The sequence below is a fragment of the Syngnathus scovelli genome, chromosome 11, assembly GCF_024217435.2.
Source record: "Syngnathus scovelli strain Florida chromosome 11, RoL_Ssco_1.2, whole genome shotgun sequence".
Classification (NCBI taxonomy): domain Eukaryota; kingdom Metazoa; phylum Chordata; class Actinopteri; order Syngnathiformes; family Syngnathidae; genus Syngnathus; species Syngnathus scovelli.
Genome location: NC_090857.1, coordinates 297,638 through 315,671, shown reverse-complemented (window position 1 = coordinate 315,671; position 18,034 = coordinate 297,638). Strand labels below are relative to the sequence as shown.

Here is an 18,034-nt window from a genome sequence, read left to right as displayed (position 1 = left end):
ACGATAAAGGCAGGAACCAAAAAGACATGGAGACAGCAACATGAGGGAGGGGCAGACAGGGCATATGTACGTATATACACGACAGGTAACAAGAGGCAGGTGAGAAGAATCCAACTCATCATGGAAGGGCGAGCACACAGACAGACAGAAACCATGACAACAGACACATAGTGCAACGGCTGGGGACGGGACGGGACGAGACGTGACCTAAACAAGGAAAAGTCCAAATGAACCTTGTTTTACATAACAATACATTTTACAGTTATTGGAGTCAAACCAAATATGATGAGGTTTTTAATTCATTATGATATTTCTCTTCATAAATGTATTTAAGTTAAGGTATGGGTGTCCAAACTATGTCCCACAAAAAAAAAAAAAAAAAAAAAACGTTTGGCGGCATATGCAAAAATGACCATTTGTGTTGCCGCTGCTCGCGAGAGTGGATGTTGTGAGGAGAAGAAGGTACTACCATTGGATACATTCATTTTGAACTGAATCGTTTAACTGTGAATTGTGTGTCTGGAGCTTTTTGTCGTCTTTGTTTTTCTTTGATTGTGTTTTTCTCTGCAGGAGCATAGCTTGCACTCTGCCAAATGTCAATCTTCCAATGCCCAAAGTAGCAAATCAAACCATGGCGCAAATGCCCAGCTTTTCTCCACCCAACTGGATGACTTCAAATGATGACTGCGAGTGTGTACCGCTTGTGTACCTCCCGTAGGCACAGACATGCGTGCGTCTTTGGCATAAATGCGAAGCAGACTTTATTGAATTGAGGGAAAGGGGAGAGCTGGACTTGTGGCTTGAATGGCGGGGGGGCCTCGCGGTTGACGGGCGGAAGCGGCGGCGCCGGCCGCGTGGGACTGCTCGACGTCCACCGAGTGACTGACTGACTGACTGACAATGATTGCTGAGTTTAAATAGCGCCTACTAACGAGCAGAGACAAGTGCAGGTGATGACTCGATTGCGTGGGCGCGCCCGCAAACACTTGACGAGAGCGGCCGCTTGGGTGGCAGGCAGGCAGGCAGGCAGGCAGGCAGGCAGGCAGGCAGGCAGGCAGGCAGGCAGGCAGGCACGGCGCCAAGAAGAGCCTTAGTCAACGACAATTTGCAGCAAATAACTCCAAATGAACACATTTAGCATTTGGGGAGTTGTTAAGTTGTTAATGACGAAAAAAAGGGCAAATTATTGAATCTTCCAAATTTTCCAAGGCGGGATTTCTCTTGTAGTAATTAGCAATGTGCTGTGTATGTGTTGCTTTTTGAGTTAATAATGAAAAACACGGCCCAAAAAAGATTCCAGGATTTCTCTTGTAGTAATTAGCAATGTGCTGTATACGGATGTATGTGCAAATATTTGTGGAGGGCTTTCGACACTATTTCAAGCCGCATTTATGCCTTGTGGCGTTGAGCATGTGGTTACTTCCCATGACCTTCCCGGTAATTCTACCCTATGTTGTCGTCGTCGTCGTTGTCGTTATGTGTGCTGTGTGCTGTGTGCCGTGGTTGTTATTTGGAGCAGCTGGAGTGTTTTGTTGTCTCTTGTAAATTGTCTTTAGGTTGTGTGACTTTGAGCGTGGTACTAAATAGCTCCTGCTCTTTATTGCCACCCTGCAGCTGGTTGTTCCTTTTTTCCCCCCAATGACAAACTCAGCGCTCCCACGTGTCTTAAGTACGTACATACTATTTGAATATTTCATATTCTATCAGAGATGAAGAGCAAATGCTCATGTGATTCGTTTCAGTGTTTATTTATTTATTTATTCATTATTATGTTTGTATTATTATTTGATATTTTCTATTGCTGAAATGGATTTGGAGGAATACGTGGGTGTCCTGAATTTGATCATCTCAGCTGTTAATTGGGATCAACGTCAACTGTGAAACCTAAAAGCAAATTCCTTCCCTCTCGCGCTTGAAGCAACGGCTCAGGAACGTCAGAGGATCTCTTCTGGAAGTTGGATGCTCTGCAGACCTTCATCCGAGATCTCCATTGGCCAGAGGAAGAGTTTGGCAAACACCTGGAAACCAGACTGAAACTCATGTCCAGTGATATGATTGAATCCTGCATAAAAAGGTATGAAGTCAAATAGGTATATGCAAGCAAATACATTTGGGAACATTTGAATAAAAACTGTATCGTCACAGTCCAGTAGCGAGCAAAAAAAAAAAAATCGTTTCCATACACACACGTGCGCGAAATCGAAAACTACCTCCATATGACTAAAAGTGCGGTGGGCTTGTATTATTTCTGAAAAATCCCTATTGAGGAGGCCTCGAACGCGTCTCGTCTTTTCCAAAGAACGCGCGCAGCGTTCGAGGCCAAGCTTCAGAGGAGCAGCCGGGCCACAGACTTCCGAGTGCCGCAGTCAATCTGCACCATGTTTAATGTCATGGTGGATGCCAAGGCCCAGTCTGCCAAGCTGTGTGCTATGGATCTGGATCAAGAGGTTGGTAGCCATGGCACCAGCAACAAATGATTGTTACGGCATCAAAGGATTGCAAATGGTTTTGGATTGCTGACATTTGTGACATTGTCAAAAGTGTCTTTTGTTCGTCATATTTGTAGCTTTTTTCATTTCTTCTTCACCATGAACATAACTTCACATGTGCAATGTCACCTCTCGCTCTGTGCCTCTCAGCTGCTTTTTTTTCTCCCCCCTCTTTGTCTCGTGAAAGTTTCTTCGAGACTGGGTAAGTGTGGCCGCAAATTAAATTGTAATCACACCCTCCTTTTCCCAATTGTATAATTAGTCGTCAGTCTGTCTTCCTCCACTTGAATTGTTTGCCTTTCATTAGCATATGTGTGTATAATATTGAATATACATGGGGTAGTAGTGCGAGATCTCATATTTCGCAGAATCTCGACAACCATTCCCATGACTAACAATGAATTCATTATTGCTCAGTCCTTCGCTTTTCTGTTGGTGCAAACAAAGGGCTGCCTGGGAGTTTCCATGACAGCAGTGAAAAGCTCCTTTGCCAGCCAAACACAGAGAGAGGAACATACGCAAATGGAGATTCGATCAATGCTGTTCATTCAAATCGTTCCAATAAACAGTCCTATTAAGTATTGTGTCTTCTGCACTTTGACAAGTGGAGTAATGCTCTCGCTCTTGTTTTTCTGCGTGTGTGTGTGAAGCGACAATACCATTCCCAAATTGACAATCTGATTGAGGAAACGGTGAAGGAGATGATAACCCTGCTGGTGGCAAAGGTAAAGTTCCAAGGGTACAACAGCTCAAGATGCCGTTTGACTGTTACTGATGAGATCTTCTTCTTTTTTTTTTTTTTTTTTTCTCTTTCTTTCTTCAGTTTGTGGTTATCCTGGAAAGTGTCTTGGCAAAACTCTCCAGATATGACGAAGGAACGCTCTTCTCTTCTTTCCTGTCTTTCACAGTAAGTTGCTTTGACTGGCAAAATGAGACAATACAAAAGAATCATCTGTAGGCCCTTTCAAAAATGTTAACAATCATTTGCAATCGTATTCAGCATTTTTCCTCATTCGTTTTAACCTTAGCTACGTATGAAACATCCAAAATGTTTCCCTCATAAGATTTTTGGGATATTAAGATTAACATCTGACTGTCGTCTCTATCTCTCTCCTTTTATGACAAGGTGAAAGCTGCCTCCAAATATGTGGACGTACCCGTAAGTAGCCGTCGCCTGACACTGACAGCCTCGTGTGTGTGCGTGTGCGTGCGTGTGTGTGTCTGAGCTGTATCAGCTGCCAACACGTCGTCGGCCGTTGCAACATGACAAATTTCAAATGAATGCCTCGTGCTGGCAGAGGTGGCAATTCCCAGTCCAGCATGCTAATTGCGTTGTTAAAATACAAATCACAAAACACCATAGCAAAGGTGCTAATGGAGTTTCAAAACAATGGCATTTGTGATGGATTTGTTGTCCTCGCATGACGGCTAGTTTCAAAGAAAGCTGCATTGATGAAAAGAAGCCAAAAGATTTGAAAGGCAAAAATATGTCTTTGGAAAGAGTGTGAAAGAAAATTTTTTCGATTTTCAAATACTAGCGAGTCCGTATGAAAATTTGAGCTCGGATGCAAAAAAGAAAAGCATCACATTGTACGTTGCCTCGAATATCATAGTATCAAAGCATTGCACGTTTGTTTTCAGCTCGTATGACATCTTGTACTTGACATTTTTTAGAAGCCAGGAATGGACGTGGCTGACGGTTATGTGACCTTTGTTCGACACTCCCAGGACATGCTGCGGGAGAAAGTCAATGAGGAAGTGTACATTGAAAGATTGTTTGATGTAAGTAAACCGTTTTCCGTTCACTCCTTGGTAACAAAGCGCTACAGAAAATGGATGGAATTTTACAAAGCTAACGCTTGCTGCTGAAGCACTCGTGCTTTAATCAACTTGCAACTCGGTGGCCGCATGACACTGTTGCCTCTAAATACATAAGCTGGTTTCAAGTAACACCAAAACAGTGTCTCCAAAGGGAGGGAGGGAGGGAGGATTGCTACCTCCCTCCCTGCCCCCCCCCCCCCCCTCCCCCTTAAATGTATCGAAATAATCCCTGCAGCTGGATGACTTGTGCCTAATCTGCGGGCCTTTTCTCTGAGTCCAACAATTCTTTGACAGGATCACACAAACATGTTTACTGCAGCAAATGGTGTCATTGTTAAACTTAACTGCCCTGGATATTTGGGAGCGCAGGTTATCAGAGGTCAGACAGAGCAGGCATGTTTATGTCTTTTTTCTGACTGCTTCATCGCCGTTATCTTCCGGATGGACGTCTCCGTTTGCATGTACCTTATATCCTTCAGGTGCAATGCGTCTCCTATCCTCCCTCTTCCATGCGACAGAGGTGTCGCTCCGGTGCTGCTCGTTGGCCATTCTTGACCCGTTGGGATCTCTTTTTCCTCCACGAGAGGTTTTGTGTCGGAAGTGCTCTGAGTGCGACTCGTCTTTGTTGTCAGGCTGTATTAGTTGTGCCCGCGGCGGCGGCGGCGGCGGCGGCACAAAGGCCGACCGAGGTGTCTCTGGCTGCTCTGTTGTGCTTTTCTCGTCACTCTATTCTTGTTTTTATTCCAGGCTCTTAAAACAAAGCTTGCTGGGTCCATTTCTCAGAGTCGTTTTTCATTCAGGAGAACAAATCACGTTTAGTGGATGGATGCATTTGTCATCAGGTGAGGCATAAACCACTACCAATGAGTGGAGGGGTTTGATGTGTTAAGGGTTTTGTGAGTTTGCACCCGAATGAAAATCCCAAATGTTTTCAAAAATAGCTATTGCGTTATAGTAATATTTATTTGGATACAACAAATCCACCATTTTGTCCTATTGTCATCAGCATACCTTCTGAGTGGCGTTATTACAGAAAGAAAGAAAGAAAGAAAGAAAGAAAGAAAGAAAGAAAGAAAGAAAGAAAGAAAGAAAGAAAGAAAGAAAGAAAATATTTGTCAGCACGGTCCACTTTTGAAAAAGAAAAGAAATATATATCTGCACACCGACCGTATTGACTTTTTCCCAATCTGGAAGAATGGTGTTTTTGTGATCTGGCATGTTTTGAACTGTCATCTGACAAGATTATGGACAAGATACTAGAATTGGACTAGAGCGCTTGTCAACGACCACAGTCTCTCTGATTAATTGTAAAAAAAGATCCCATTTCAAGTTACTACGTCAACGCATCATGTCGAAAACAACCAAACGTGTAATACGTACATAGCAACAGAACTTGGGTTCTTGCTCCAACTGTAGCTTGCCATGCAATTGAGTTAGTCGCCTGGGACGGACGGCTTCATGAAACATTTGGCTGACTGAGATTTCCTCCTGACCAAAAAAAAAAAAAAAAAGATAAGATTGTATGTTCTTTTAATTGAGATTACGCCATGTGTTTGACCTTGTAATGCCAGTAAGAAGATTATTGAACTATGGCCTCTTAATTTCAGAATATATGTCACCACTAACTATTTCATATATATGGTGACAGTAGACGGGCCCATATGTGATCTAATATGCATAAATTTAAATAACCAAAGATGTCTTAAGAAACTCAACATAATCTGAGATTAATTTTGTTAACAAGTGCTAACACATATAATCTGTCACAGACTAGATGTTATTTTTATTTGAGCAAAATATGTGTAACTGATAGTTGGCCCATTTCTCTGCAGCTATAATTATTATTTTTTTTTTTTTTGTTTCTGTTAAAAGCAATCCAATCATGAGAGTTTTAGCGTTACATCGCTGTGGTGAAAATCCACTGAAAGGCAGGTGCGGCGGCGGCGGCGTCATGATTGCATTTGAATTGTTAATCCTTTTGCAGAAACACAGCTTTCCAACGTTTGGCCGCATGGCGTTATGCTTGCAAAAATTGCAGTCGGACCAGATTTTCCATTGACAGAAAAGCCCATTTTTATATTGAATATACTTTAAGATTTGTATTTTTATTCCATTTCTTTTTAAAGCAACCTGGTGGTGCGTATTTTATCACGCCATGTAAAACTGACGGCGAACAATGTAATGCTCTATGAAGAGCCGTAGACATTCTAGAAATTTGAATGTCTGTGGGAAATGATGAAAATACAGTACTTGTCAAATGATGCTATTTGACTCAATTGCTATATTTGAGTATTTCCTGTCAAATATCTTCTAAATTGCTCACAACATTTTATAACGATTAATGTCATTACGACTACTTATAATGAGACCAGATGTGATCGTGTTGCGCTTGTTGGCTGGGCCAGAAAATAGTCATCACTTTTGGACCTTCAAATTGATGCTTCTTTATTTGTCACAATTCCTAATTCCTTATTTGCTTCTATTTATTGTAAGTTGGCCTACTTCAAAACAAGAATAAGCCCAGCGTGTTTGTGTGTTCAAATAATCATGCCCAAAAAAATCATCCTAAAATCATTTGTTTTTTTTGCCCCCTCCCTCCCACCTCTCCTTGAAAGAGGGGGCCCGGATTAAAACAGATGTGTTTACTGGATACTGGAGAGGCGACTTAACACAAGACAGCCAGGGATCATTGATTAAAAAAGCCAGCAGCATGTCTTTAGTTTGAGCCAAATCCAGAGCGCCACTGATACGCCGCCACATTTTCCTGCCACATGCCATTTCCACCCGCCGTGCCGTGCCGTGCCGCGAGTAACGTGGCAGCCAGGTTCAGGGCGAGAGGGGAAATGAGGTTAAGGAAGAGGAGGGCTGAGCAGCTGCCGCCAATGCCGCCGCCAATGCCGCCATACAAGTTGGGCGTCTTAAAGCCACTCCCCCCCCCCCCCCCCCCCCCCTTCCTCACCCATGGTTTGAGTTGCAGATACAGGGATTACACAGGTCAATTATATACGTAATCTGCCCGCAGGGGATTAGAGGAACGGCTCATTGATTGATTTGAAGTATTTCCGTTGACCTTGGATGGTTATCGGCTTGGCAAGCGTGGCAAAATTGCACTTCTGTGTGACCAACTTTAAAGCGCTTGCTTTTTTAATCGCAGCCGCTCCTCCCTTCCCGTCCCGTCTCAGCAACTGCTGAATGGCTGAGGCCAGGGGTCAGATTGAACCACAGATTGAAGGATTTGAGATTGTTGTCGTTGCCACCACTGTATTTTGCTCACAGCGGGGTGACGGGAGCCTGATGTGTGTGTGTGTGCGTGCGCGTGTGCGTGTGTGTGTGCGTGGCGCTCAATGGTCACGGCTGAAAAGAATTCCGACAAACAAGTGGGCGATGAAGCTGTCGTCATACCACTTGACGGTCCGGGATGTTCCGCTTGGCCTCCTAGCTCGGGTCAACGACGGTCAGGCCCGCAGCCGCGCCAAGTGAACAATTTAATCAACGCTGAGCTCGACAAGCATACAAACTTAAGTCCCTCGCTCAAGTGCTACAAAACCTTACATGGCCACTTTATTGACATTATTTTGACTGACACACTTGTGAATTTTAGAGAAATATGCATTTCGAGTGCGTTAATGAATCTCTCTCTCTCTCTCTCTCTCTCTCTCTCTCTCTCTCTCTCTCTCTCTCTCTCTCTCTCTCTCTCGCTCTCCCTCTCTCTCTCTCTCTCTCTCTCTCTCTCTCCCTCTCTCTCCCTCTCTCCCTCTCTCTCTCTCTCTCTCTCGCTTCGGGATCAATGGAGGGGACCGACCGGCTAATGCGTGGAGGAGTTTTTTGTCGTTTGGTTTATCGTGATGATGTAAAGAGGCTCCAAGTGTGTGGGGAGAGCTGTCGCGGGACGGGGCAGTGATGGCTGGAATTGGTAGGGGGAGTAGCAGAGCTGCTTGGGAACTGAGATGAGACTCCAGAGTGAGGAGAAGGGAGCTAGGTCTTTTGGACCTTCGGATGTGACTGCCTTGGGCTCATGAGAACAAATCTTGAGCATGTTGAAGTTATCAAGACGTTCTAAAGTCAGGCGTGGAAGGAGAGAAATGATCAAGCCGTAAGGACAGATCATTAATGAAGATCTTGACGATGATGGACACTTGCTTTTCTAATTGTCACTGGGACTCATGTGCGCAGCCAGCCAACATAAAACCATTCATGATGTTCATGTTGAAATACTTCAACCCAAAAAATGTCCTTTTTCGGAGCTTTCAATATTGCGTCGTCCTTCAAACGAAAGGTGGCGGAAAAGAACGCATCCTCTGGTTGAGCAAAGCCAACAAAAAGCCAGCAGACAACAAGGCCGAAGAAAAAGATTTGCGGGATGGTTTGGAATGACCGCCGCCCGCGTGTGACCGAGCGCTTGAAGAAAAAAGGTTTTGCTTGTGTTTAATGAAGTCTGTAAGCAGCTTAGAGTCCTAATAATTACAAACAGGGAGCATTTTGTTTTCTTGGGGGGCTCCAAATCCCGGCTGGCATCTCTACGTCGCTGAGAGGAACGCACCCAAAGTTTGCCGGAGGGATCAGGTCCCGCCCGGCCCCGCCCCGGCGGTTTACGGAGGTGAATCGATCAAGGGCCGGCATGTTATCTCTGGGGTCTCTGCGGCCCCTTTTCCATTCAGGGCCTTGTTAAAAAGGGTGCTACGGTGGCATTTGTTTGATTAACTTGCCTGACAAAAGTGACAGCTGCTCACAGGCGTATGCGGATGAGTGGCCCAGCGCCGCTCCCTCTTTGTACATCTGTCAGAGTCGGAGCAGGGCGAGCGGGGTGAAAAGAGACAAATTGGAGGCAAAAAGAAGGCCATTCACCTTCAGCAGACCCCCTCTGGCACTCCGCCCCTCTTTCCCATTCAGGTGCTCGGCGGGACCCTCAAGTGCTTGCTGGCTTATTCCATTTTCACTCCCTCTATAGACTTCCCTGAGCCCACGAGTGTTTTAGCCCTCTTTTCCCTTCCCCTAAGCGGCTCTTTGTGAGGAGAACGGCTTACTTTTCTCAGGGCCCGGAGCTGGCGGCTTTTTCTTTTTTTATTGTCGACCACAGAGCTTTTATGTCGCTTATTGTGTGTTTACTCAATGACCGGTCGCTGAGTATAATTCCGACTGTAGTTTCTCACAACACGGCCCGCCCGCCCGCGAGCGCCATCCGACCACAATCTATGTGTTCTAAACAAGTGTGTTTATTTATTCCCCTCCACCCCACAGCACCCCCTTTGATTTGGGTTTGTTTTTGTCAGTCCAGCAAGCTAATGCACAAAGGTACTGTTCCGATTTTTGGACGATAACTACCCTTTTTGCTTTGCTTGTTGCTTGGCCGTTAGAGCTTTAACTCTCGCACCTTAACTGTCCATTGAGCCCCTGGTGTCGCCACCATGATGTTGCCATGCCGGCACCATGGCAGCAATGGTCAGCAGCAGTTGGCCTTTTGTGCGCACAACACAAACTGTTGGCTTGTTGAGGCAAAACTTAGTCGGAGCGCTTTAGTCCGGCTGCTCCTTCCCCCTCTTGCCTCTTGCTCGAGCGGCCAGGGACAGTGAGGCAAAAGATGAGCGCATCTCGTACAAGACGCTGAGCGCCATTCATTCGACGCCGACAGCACCTTCCATCCTAGAAAAAGAGTCAACCGCGCTGGTGGTTGCACACTGAAAACCCTTTGTGCCTGTCCAATTGACCGGCCAAACAAAGGCCACTTTCTGCGGACATTCTTACTTCTGGTCTTTCAGCACTCTATCCTCATCCCTTTTCATGATCGATTGTCTAATCTCGCCTTGGCCAAGAGGAGTGAGTATCTGATAAGACCAATTGCGATGTTTTCTGCTCATAGCAGGGCAGGCAGAATGATTGGAACACATTGTCAAATTAGCAATACTATTGATAGAATCGGCCTAGTGAGCGATGTGAGAGGAAACCAGAGTACCCCGCCCGGCAGGCACGGGGAGAACATGCAAACTCCACACACCGCAATGGAACCCACAACCTCTGAACTGACTTATGGTCATGTTGCATGCAGTCAAGTGCAATGTGCGTGGGTCTGTCCACAAAGTTATGCTGATACACCAAACTTTGCGGGTGTCTGTGTAGACCATCTGCCGGAAGAGAGCATCTGTATATAGGTATTTCTTTCTTTCTTTCTTTTTTCAAATAAACCACTACGGTGTCAAAATCCATCCTGTAAAGTAGTTTAGGAAGCAGGGCAACGTTGCATTTTCAGATGTATCAACATTTGTAAGGAATGGGCAATGACATCATTGGGCCTGAGCCCCCATTAGCCTTGTGTGAAAAGCTCCATGTGCTATCTGGGGGTGGGTCAGGCTTAGACCTGCTGTTGGGTGACAAGTTGAGCATGCAGCTGGATGGAGACGGACGGAGGGAGGGAGGGAGGGAGGGAGGGAGGGAGGGAGGGAGGGAGGGAGGGAGGGAGGGAAGGGAAGGGGAAGGAAGTGAAGGGAAGGGAAGGAAGGAAGGAAGGGAAGGGAATGGTGGGTCTGCTGCTACTGCTGCTGCTGCTGCTGCTGCTGCTGCTGCTGCTGCTGCCGCCGCTGAGAGCGGGCTCTATGCAGGGGAGTGTTCCTACTGTGTGAGTTACTATGGTAATTGAGTGTCTTCATCAATGGGGCCTCTCTGCTGAGTTTGGGAGCCCGACTAGAATAGGCTCTGAAAAGCAGAGCAGGTAGGATTAGACAAACCCATTGTGCAAAGTGCATAATGTCTTGTAGTCACATTTAGTTTCCACTCCCTCAAGCTGATCCATACCATTGTGGCTTTGTGCGCGTTTTGTGCCTTTATCAGTGTCGGTCGGCATTTGGAAGAAAAAGTAGCCTTGCTTTTGGTGCACAGCTTGTTGGGAACATGTCACTTGACATAGTGTCGGCGCATCCGCAGTCATCATTCCATGATGCCTCCTGTTAGTTGTAGACACAGCTGGCTCTCAGCAGGATATTTCTCTCCCTCTCTCTCTTTCAAAAGCCCTCTCCCAAAAAAACGACGCTCTCACCAGGTGGTTTTAAATACGTGTCAATGTAGAAGTAGATAGTATCACAGAAGCGCAATGGAAACATTTTGCATTTCCACACGTCATTTTGGTGGGAGGTCACGTGACTGCCATTCCTTCCTCTTATCTTTGGATCGATGGCAACGGCACAAGCTGACACGTGTCCGAATACGCGCGCTACGGTCGTCCCAAGTATCCCCCTTCCAAAAATACAGTCCGCTTTAAATGAGCCGCAATGCACTTGGAAAAGTACGGATCCGAAATATCCCCCTCCCAAAAATACGGTCCGCTTTAAATGAGCCGCAATGCACTTGGAAAAGTACGGATGGACACTCAACAGTCGGAAAACATCACGTTGCAAGCGTGGCTGTCAAAGCCATGGAAAGAAGTCGTCCCAATTGTAACCCTGGCGAGGCTACAGAGTTACGATCATGGATGAATGGATGAAGATATGAGTGGAGGGATGCTAATGGGCTCCAGACCTGAGGCAAGTAGGGAAAGAAAGGAACATACGAACGTAGGCTTGAGCTATTAGTTTAAAAGAGATTACAAATTGATGTAGGTGGTCTTGCACAGCCTTCAGCGGCAGCAGCGGCAGCAGCAGCAGCAGAGGCAGCAGCAGAGGCAGAAAGAGGCAGAGGGAGGCCCGCTTGCTTGTAATCCCCATGTACCCCCTGTGGTGAGAGGCCCCTCATCAGCTCCAACATTCCTGGCTCTCAGCAGCACAAAAGCTCTCAAAGACGCTTCACTGACCTTGCAAATACTTTGACTTTTTATACGTTTTGTGTCTGTCAATAATCATGTGCACACATGGCCACTCATCTTCAGTTTCCCCATTGGATTAAATGGAAATCCATGAGATACTGGCTACTTCTCAATTCCATTCCAGCAATAAGCGCCACTAGGCTCATACACTATGTCTGCACTGCACTTTACGTATGTTGGTTTGATTGAACTTCAGGTCGTCATTGCAGAAAATGGTCCAAACTATAAGATGTCATCCACATCAGCACTTGGGTACAGCCCCAAAAAATTGTGTACTTCTGAGGAAAATGAACAGATTGATCTGCACTTGGTTATGCATTGCAGAATTGCTTCAGGTGAGTTGCTCTATCAGAAAGACGTTTCAATCATTGCCTAAATTGCCACAACACCCTTTATCATGCGTCTTTCAATCAAGTCAACATGCTGCAAATGTAAAAAGGCCATTGGCCGCCCCTTGCATGGGAAATGTATGCATAGATGAATAGGGGAAGAAAATGTGCCATTTTTTGAATCATATTCTGCTGGTGACACCCCCCCCCCCTTCCCCACCAAGTGCCATGTTAAGGCTCGGGTGTGAACACTGGCTTCAAGGCGAGGCTTGTGTGTGTGTGCGCGTGTGCGCGTGTGTGTGTGTGGCAGCGGGTGGAAGTTTTTGGAGGCTAGGGTGGCTTGGTGTCAGATGGGGGCAGGAGGTCGCTCCATCTCCCAGCTCTCGCTTGAAGCGCTGATGGACGAGCAGATGTAGACGTGTGAGAGAGTGTGTATGCAATGTTGTGTGGAGCGTGCTGCTTGTCGCCTGCGTATAGGTAGGGGTTCATCAGCATGTCACAAGGTGACAAAACCCACTAATGTATGCATGCGCGCACGCACACGCACACACACACACACACACTGGTTCAAGACATGGAAGCGGTACCATCACAGACAGATTTAGGTCCTATCGGGTTACGGCATTATTATTCAGAGTCATATTACGCTTGTTTTGGCTGTTAGCAAGCACTAGCCCCCTGCTGCCATGCAACCTAAAAAGAAAGAAAATTGGGGAATTCATCTGTTCTGAAGATTTTCTTTTCATTTAATTAGGAGTTAAACCAGAGAGGCAATCAATCACTGTTCATTTTACGAGCTCTCAAAGTGCCAATCGGCCTTCATCTTCTTTAAGGAGATGCCCGAAAGGAGTTTTGATGGGCACATTGCCACTTGTCGAGATCTGAATATAAAGAGCGGGCGTGTCCATTGCTTTCAAAAGTCCTTCCGGCGGAAAGGGCGATTGTGGCCTTCCTGGCTGACGCTTGACCAAACGCGTGTACTTCAATATTTTGTCAGATGCGGCTCAGGCATGCGTGAAATGGGGACACATTAGTGGCACTGAATGACTCCCAGGGTGAGCCCCTCATTATTTCACCTTTTTATTTGAACAGTATACGCTGGCAACGATCGTAGCAGACCCCCTCCAAGAATGAGATATTTGACTCAACATGCATTTACATGCTCAATACCAAATACGTACGACCATGACACGAACAAATGTGAGGTCACGCTGTTAGGTGGAGGCAAAAGAAGGGAAGCCGGGAGGAAACAAAAATGATGTCTGCTTGTGCTTTTGGTTGCCCTGAGTGGAAATTGTAGCACATGAGTCATGCATGATGTGTTGAAAATGATCATCAACAGCTCAGGTGTCTTGAATTTCTGTCACATCTGTCGTCTGTTTGCTTTTTAGAAGGCGCCAAACACAGGAGAGGCTTATTTGCAAGTTGACACATTTTGGAACTTCCCTTTTACTGCTGTTAAATGCAGCTGCCTTTGGAACTCTTGGTATACTATCAGTATTGCTTGTTTGTTTGTTTTGTTTTGTTTTGTTTTTTCCTGAATTCCATTTTGAAAAGAGATCATTAGAAAGAGACGAATTCCAAACATTTTCTATCCCCGAGCCTTGATACAACGATTGCCCCGTTGATGTCTAGACATGAATGTCGTTTGCTGGATCTCCTCTTGTCATTTTCTTCAAATGAGTACAACACTCACATTGGCTCCGAAAGGATGTCAAAAGTTGTTGAAAATCACAGGCAAGATGTCCTTGACAGAGCTCCCAAATGCCGTGGCGTGGCAGCAAGCAAACTTGTGACATAGTAACTGTCAAGCCTCTTTTGACATCGATGTGGAGGAGGAAAGCAGAAGAGGACACAAAATGGCTGCTGTGAAAAAATGGCAGTCTAAAAAGTCTAAAGAACAACGAGAAGTGAAGGAGGAGGGAGAGCAGCCAGCCAGCCAGTCACCCAGTCACTCACTCACTCACTCCAAGCCTGGCCTCTCAGCGGGGGGTTATGCTTGGGGCGAGATCACAGGCCTGCTGCCGTGCTCGAGCCTTCACAGGCACACAGCGACAGATAGCGAGGATGGAGGGAAGGGAGGAAGGAAGCAAGCAAGCAAGCAAGCAAGCAAGCAAGAAAGGAAGGAAGGGGAAGGATGCTACTGGCGCCAGGTCGCCGCTCTGATTCACCCCGGCCGGTCGCTACCGACTGCATGGCCGCAGCCCTCTTCTCCTGACCTGACGACAGCTTCGTGGTCAGCTCTCTTTTGAGCTTCTTTTCTTGCAGAGGTTAGCATCTTTCATTCTTCCAAGTGGTGCATCCCTTCCTTCCTTCCTTCCTTCCTTCCTTCCTTCCTTCCTTCCTTCCTTCCTTCCTTCCTTCCTTCCTTCCTCCCTCCCTCCCTCCCTCCCTCCCTTCCTTCCTTCCTTCCTTCCTTCCTTCCTTCCTTCCTTCCTTCCTCCCTCCCTCCTTCCTTCCTTCCTTCCTTCCTTCCTGACACTTGAAGTCAGTCACCTTGTATTAGTATCAGCCCGTGCTCATTATTATTATCCATCAATTCCACTTGACAACGGCCCCACATGAGCGAGCTTTGGGCTCCCCCGTAGATATTGACGTCTGTCTAAATCGAGCAATGTCAGGCCAGGGTTGAAATGAGCACCTGTATGCAGCCGTGCTTGTCAAGCAAAAGATTTGTCATCTTTGTATCTTTTACTATCAGTGTCATTGAAATGCCAATTGATGAGAGGAGGAAATCCTTTGCTTGCTGCTGAACAGTCACCATGCGAAAGGATGAAGACGGAAGAAGATGTTTCATGGCCTGTCACCACAAGACATTTTCAGAACTTTCTGATTTGTGCCAAGAGCATCTTCATCATTCCTCTTTATTAGGATCTTATCACGTGATGCCTCGCTGCCAGCTGCTTCTTCCTGGAGTAAACACGGAAATAGCCCGTGCCCATGTATAGGGCCGCCGGGAAGAGAAACTTTTTCTTTCCAAATAAGGAACCAATGCAAAATGCTGTGGGTGTTGTTGAACTGGACCAGAGCATGTTTCTTTCTTTCTTTCTTTCTTTCTTTCTTTCTTTCTTTCTTTCTTTCTTTCTTTCTTTCTTTCTTTCTTTGTTTGTTGCACGACTCGTCCCCGGTTGTTTGATATGTAGGTTGTCATGGTTTCTGTCCGCGTCTGTGCACTCGCCCCTCCCTTCCCTTCCCTTCCCTTCCCTTCCTGTGTCAACTCACAATCAATGTGCTGATCACAGTCACCTGCCTCTCTCTCTCTCTCTCTCTCTCTCTCTCTCTCTCTCTCTCTCTCTCTCTCTCTCTCTCTCTCTCTCTCTCTCTCTCTCTCTCTCTCTCTCTCTCTCTCTCTCTCTCTCTCTCTCTCTCTCTCTCTCTCTCTCTCTCTCGTTACCTGTCTCGTATTTAAGTCCCGTCTGCGTGCCACTCCACTCCCGGTCGGATCATTGCACTGTGTGTTGTTGTGTTCATGACTTTATGTCTTTTTATTGCACGTCTTTGTCGGTCAGTCCTGTTGTTGGTTTTTGTTAGTAAGGGACAGTTTATCTGTAATGGTGTACGAATGTCAAGTCTGTACCCACATTCTAAAAATGTGTCATAAGTTATGTCAGTTTACCGAGTCTGTTAGTTTGTTTTGGTCAATAAACCAAGCTGGTCCAAGCTGCACTTCCATCCGTTCCGTGACACGTTTGTTTGTTTGTTTTGTTTGTTTGTTTGTTTGCAGTTCCTTCCTACTTGTGCTTCACTTGTGTACTGTTGTCTTTCAGCAATGGTACACCAGCACAATGAACCTCATCGGAACGTGGCTGACTGACCGCATGGACCTTCAGCTGCATGTCTATCAGTTGAAGATTCTCATCAGGATTGTTAAGGTGACAACTCCATTTTTCTTTGGCAGTCAAATCAATAAAGGAGCTTTGTCTGTTGAAGGCTTTTTTCAAATGTTACTCTGTTGCTGTTTGACGACATTTCAATCATGTGCGTGTATAAAAATTCTATAACCGCTATATAGTAGTTGTACAAATAACGTAGGCCTGTCGTCAACTTAGACCACCTTAGTTTGTGACAACATGTAGACCCCCATACAGCTTTTCAATGTGACACATTATGGACTGAATTATAATTATATGCAAGACATTACATTGTTCTGTGGCTTAGCTTAGCTTAGCTTTGCTTAGAAAAATAGCGGTCCTGACTGCAGGCTAATTTCCATTGGAAAAATGATTCAAGACCAAATTTGGCCTTGGGATACATCTTTGAATCAACAATACGTACGTACGTCAAGCCAATAACACGCAATGAACATGTGTGTTTCTGAATTGTTTTGTCATCTTTAGAAAAAGTACCGTGACTTCCGCCTTCAAGGGGTCCTGGACTCCACGTTAAACAGTAAGATGTATGAAACGGTTCGAAATCGGCTCACCTTGGAAGAGGCCACCGCTTCGGTGAGAGAAGGAGGCATGCAAGGCATTTCCATGAAGGACAGTGACGAAGAGAGCAGCGATAATTAATTAAATGGAGACGACAACAAGAATGTCTAAAGGGTCCAGTAGCAATATGCTGCCAAAGGACACACACACACAGCCTTCCTGAGGTCAAAGGCACTGGCCCGACGGCTGCCAACCTTTTTTCTTCTTTCTTCATGTAAGACTTTAGCCTTTGTCACAATTGATACAATGCATCTTCTACTTCTTCAAGTCCTTGTGTATAGGCTTAAGGTTGACTTCACCACAACAACTAAAATATTCATCTTCTACTTCTTCAAGTCCTTGTGTAGGCTTAAGGTTGATTTCACCACAACAACCAAAATATTTAGTCATGGGGGGGGGGGGGGGGGGGGTAAACAGACAGTGTAACCAGCACAGGGCCCATTGGCAAAGACTATGTTATGTTCAGGTGTATTGAAGTCTTGTGTCAGTGTCAAATATCAAAACGAATATGAAATTGTCACTGATGAATCTTGTTCTTGTTTCACTGGAAATGGCACTGATAAAAATGGGTACTGGGAGATATTTGAAATTGTTCTTTTGCTCTTTGACTTCCAAATAGGTTCTGACATTCTCTTTTCTTCCAATGGTGGAGTAGCTGCAGCGACTTCATGTTGGATTCTTTTTGAGGGAAGTGAGAACGACGTCACTTTTTCTGGTTTGAAATCCCCATCGTCGTGATCATCATGCAATCAATGTCCAGAACAAAGAATGATTCAACCTCTTAATGTTTCACTCGTAGAGGAGGTCTGCGGGCGTGCGACATAATTGTTTGCATTATGATACGACCGTGTTTTCATCGTTTAGTTTCTCGCCAAATGGTTTTGTTTCGATACGTGTGTTGGGATAATCATAGTATCTACGACTTTCAATGAAGCTGTTTTAGGCCCCCTTCTTTTTGAAAAGGATGGCATGAATGGCCGCGTAATGGAAAGTGGTGTGTTTGTGTATTTGACTTCTTCTGTGAGTGTTACTTTCCTGTAAAAGTGCTGCATGTAACGGCTATTCACATTTCCAAACGTTCTTGCGCCGTGACGTGAAGTTGCCCATTTGGATTTGTTCTCACTTCTGATGCATCAATATTAAGAGCATTTGAATAAAGGTGAATAGCCAAGAGAA

At 45.6% G+C, this 18,034-nt stretch overlaps 1 protein-coding gene across 17 annotated transcripts in view; it reads left to right on the top strand.

The window, feature by feature from the left end:
- cadpsa (Ca2+-dependent activator protein for secretion a) overlaps positions 1–18,034 on the top strand; it is a 41,757-nt gene extending 23,723 nt beyond the window's left edge. For 7 of the 17 annotated variants that reach the window (XM_049733922.2, XM_049733926.2, XM_049733925.2 and 4 more), the window contains 10 exons: positions 571–690; positions 1,919–2,074; positions 2,300–2,447; positions 2,677–2,691; positions 3,140–3,214; positions 3,313–3,396; positions 3,616–3,648; positions 4,164–4,271; positions 16,196–16,300; positions 16,766–18,034. In XM_049733922.2, coding sequence (XP_049589879.1) covers positions 571–690; positions 1,919–2,074; positions 2,300–2,447; positions 2,677–2,691; positions 3,140–3,214; positions 3,313–3,396; positions 3,616–3,648; positions 4,164–4,271; positions 16,196–16,300; positions 16,766–16,939 — 1,018 coding nt within the window. In that variant the 3' untranslated portion in view covers positions 16,940–18,034. The remainder of the gene's footprint in view (positions 1–570; positions 691–1,918; positions 2,075–2,299; positions 2,448–2,676; positions 2,692–3,139; positions 3,215–3,312; positions 3,397–3,615; positions 3,649–4,163; positions 4,272–16,195; positions 16,301–16,765) is intronic. The other 10 variants (XM_049733928.2, XM_049733931.2, XM_049733936.2 and 7 more) reach the window with 3 other exon arrangements.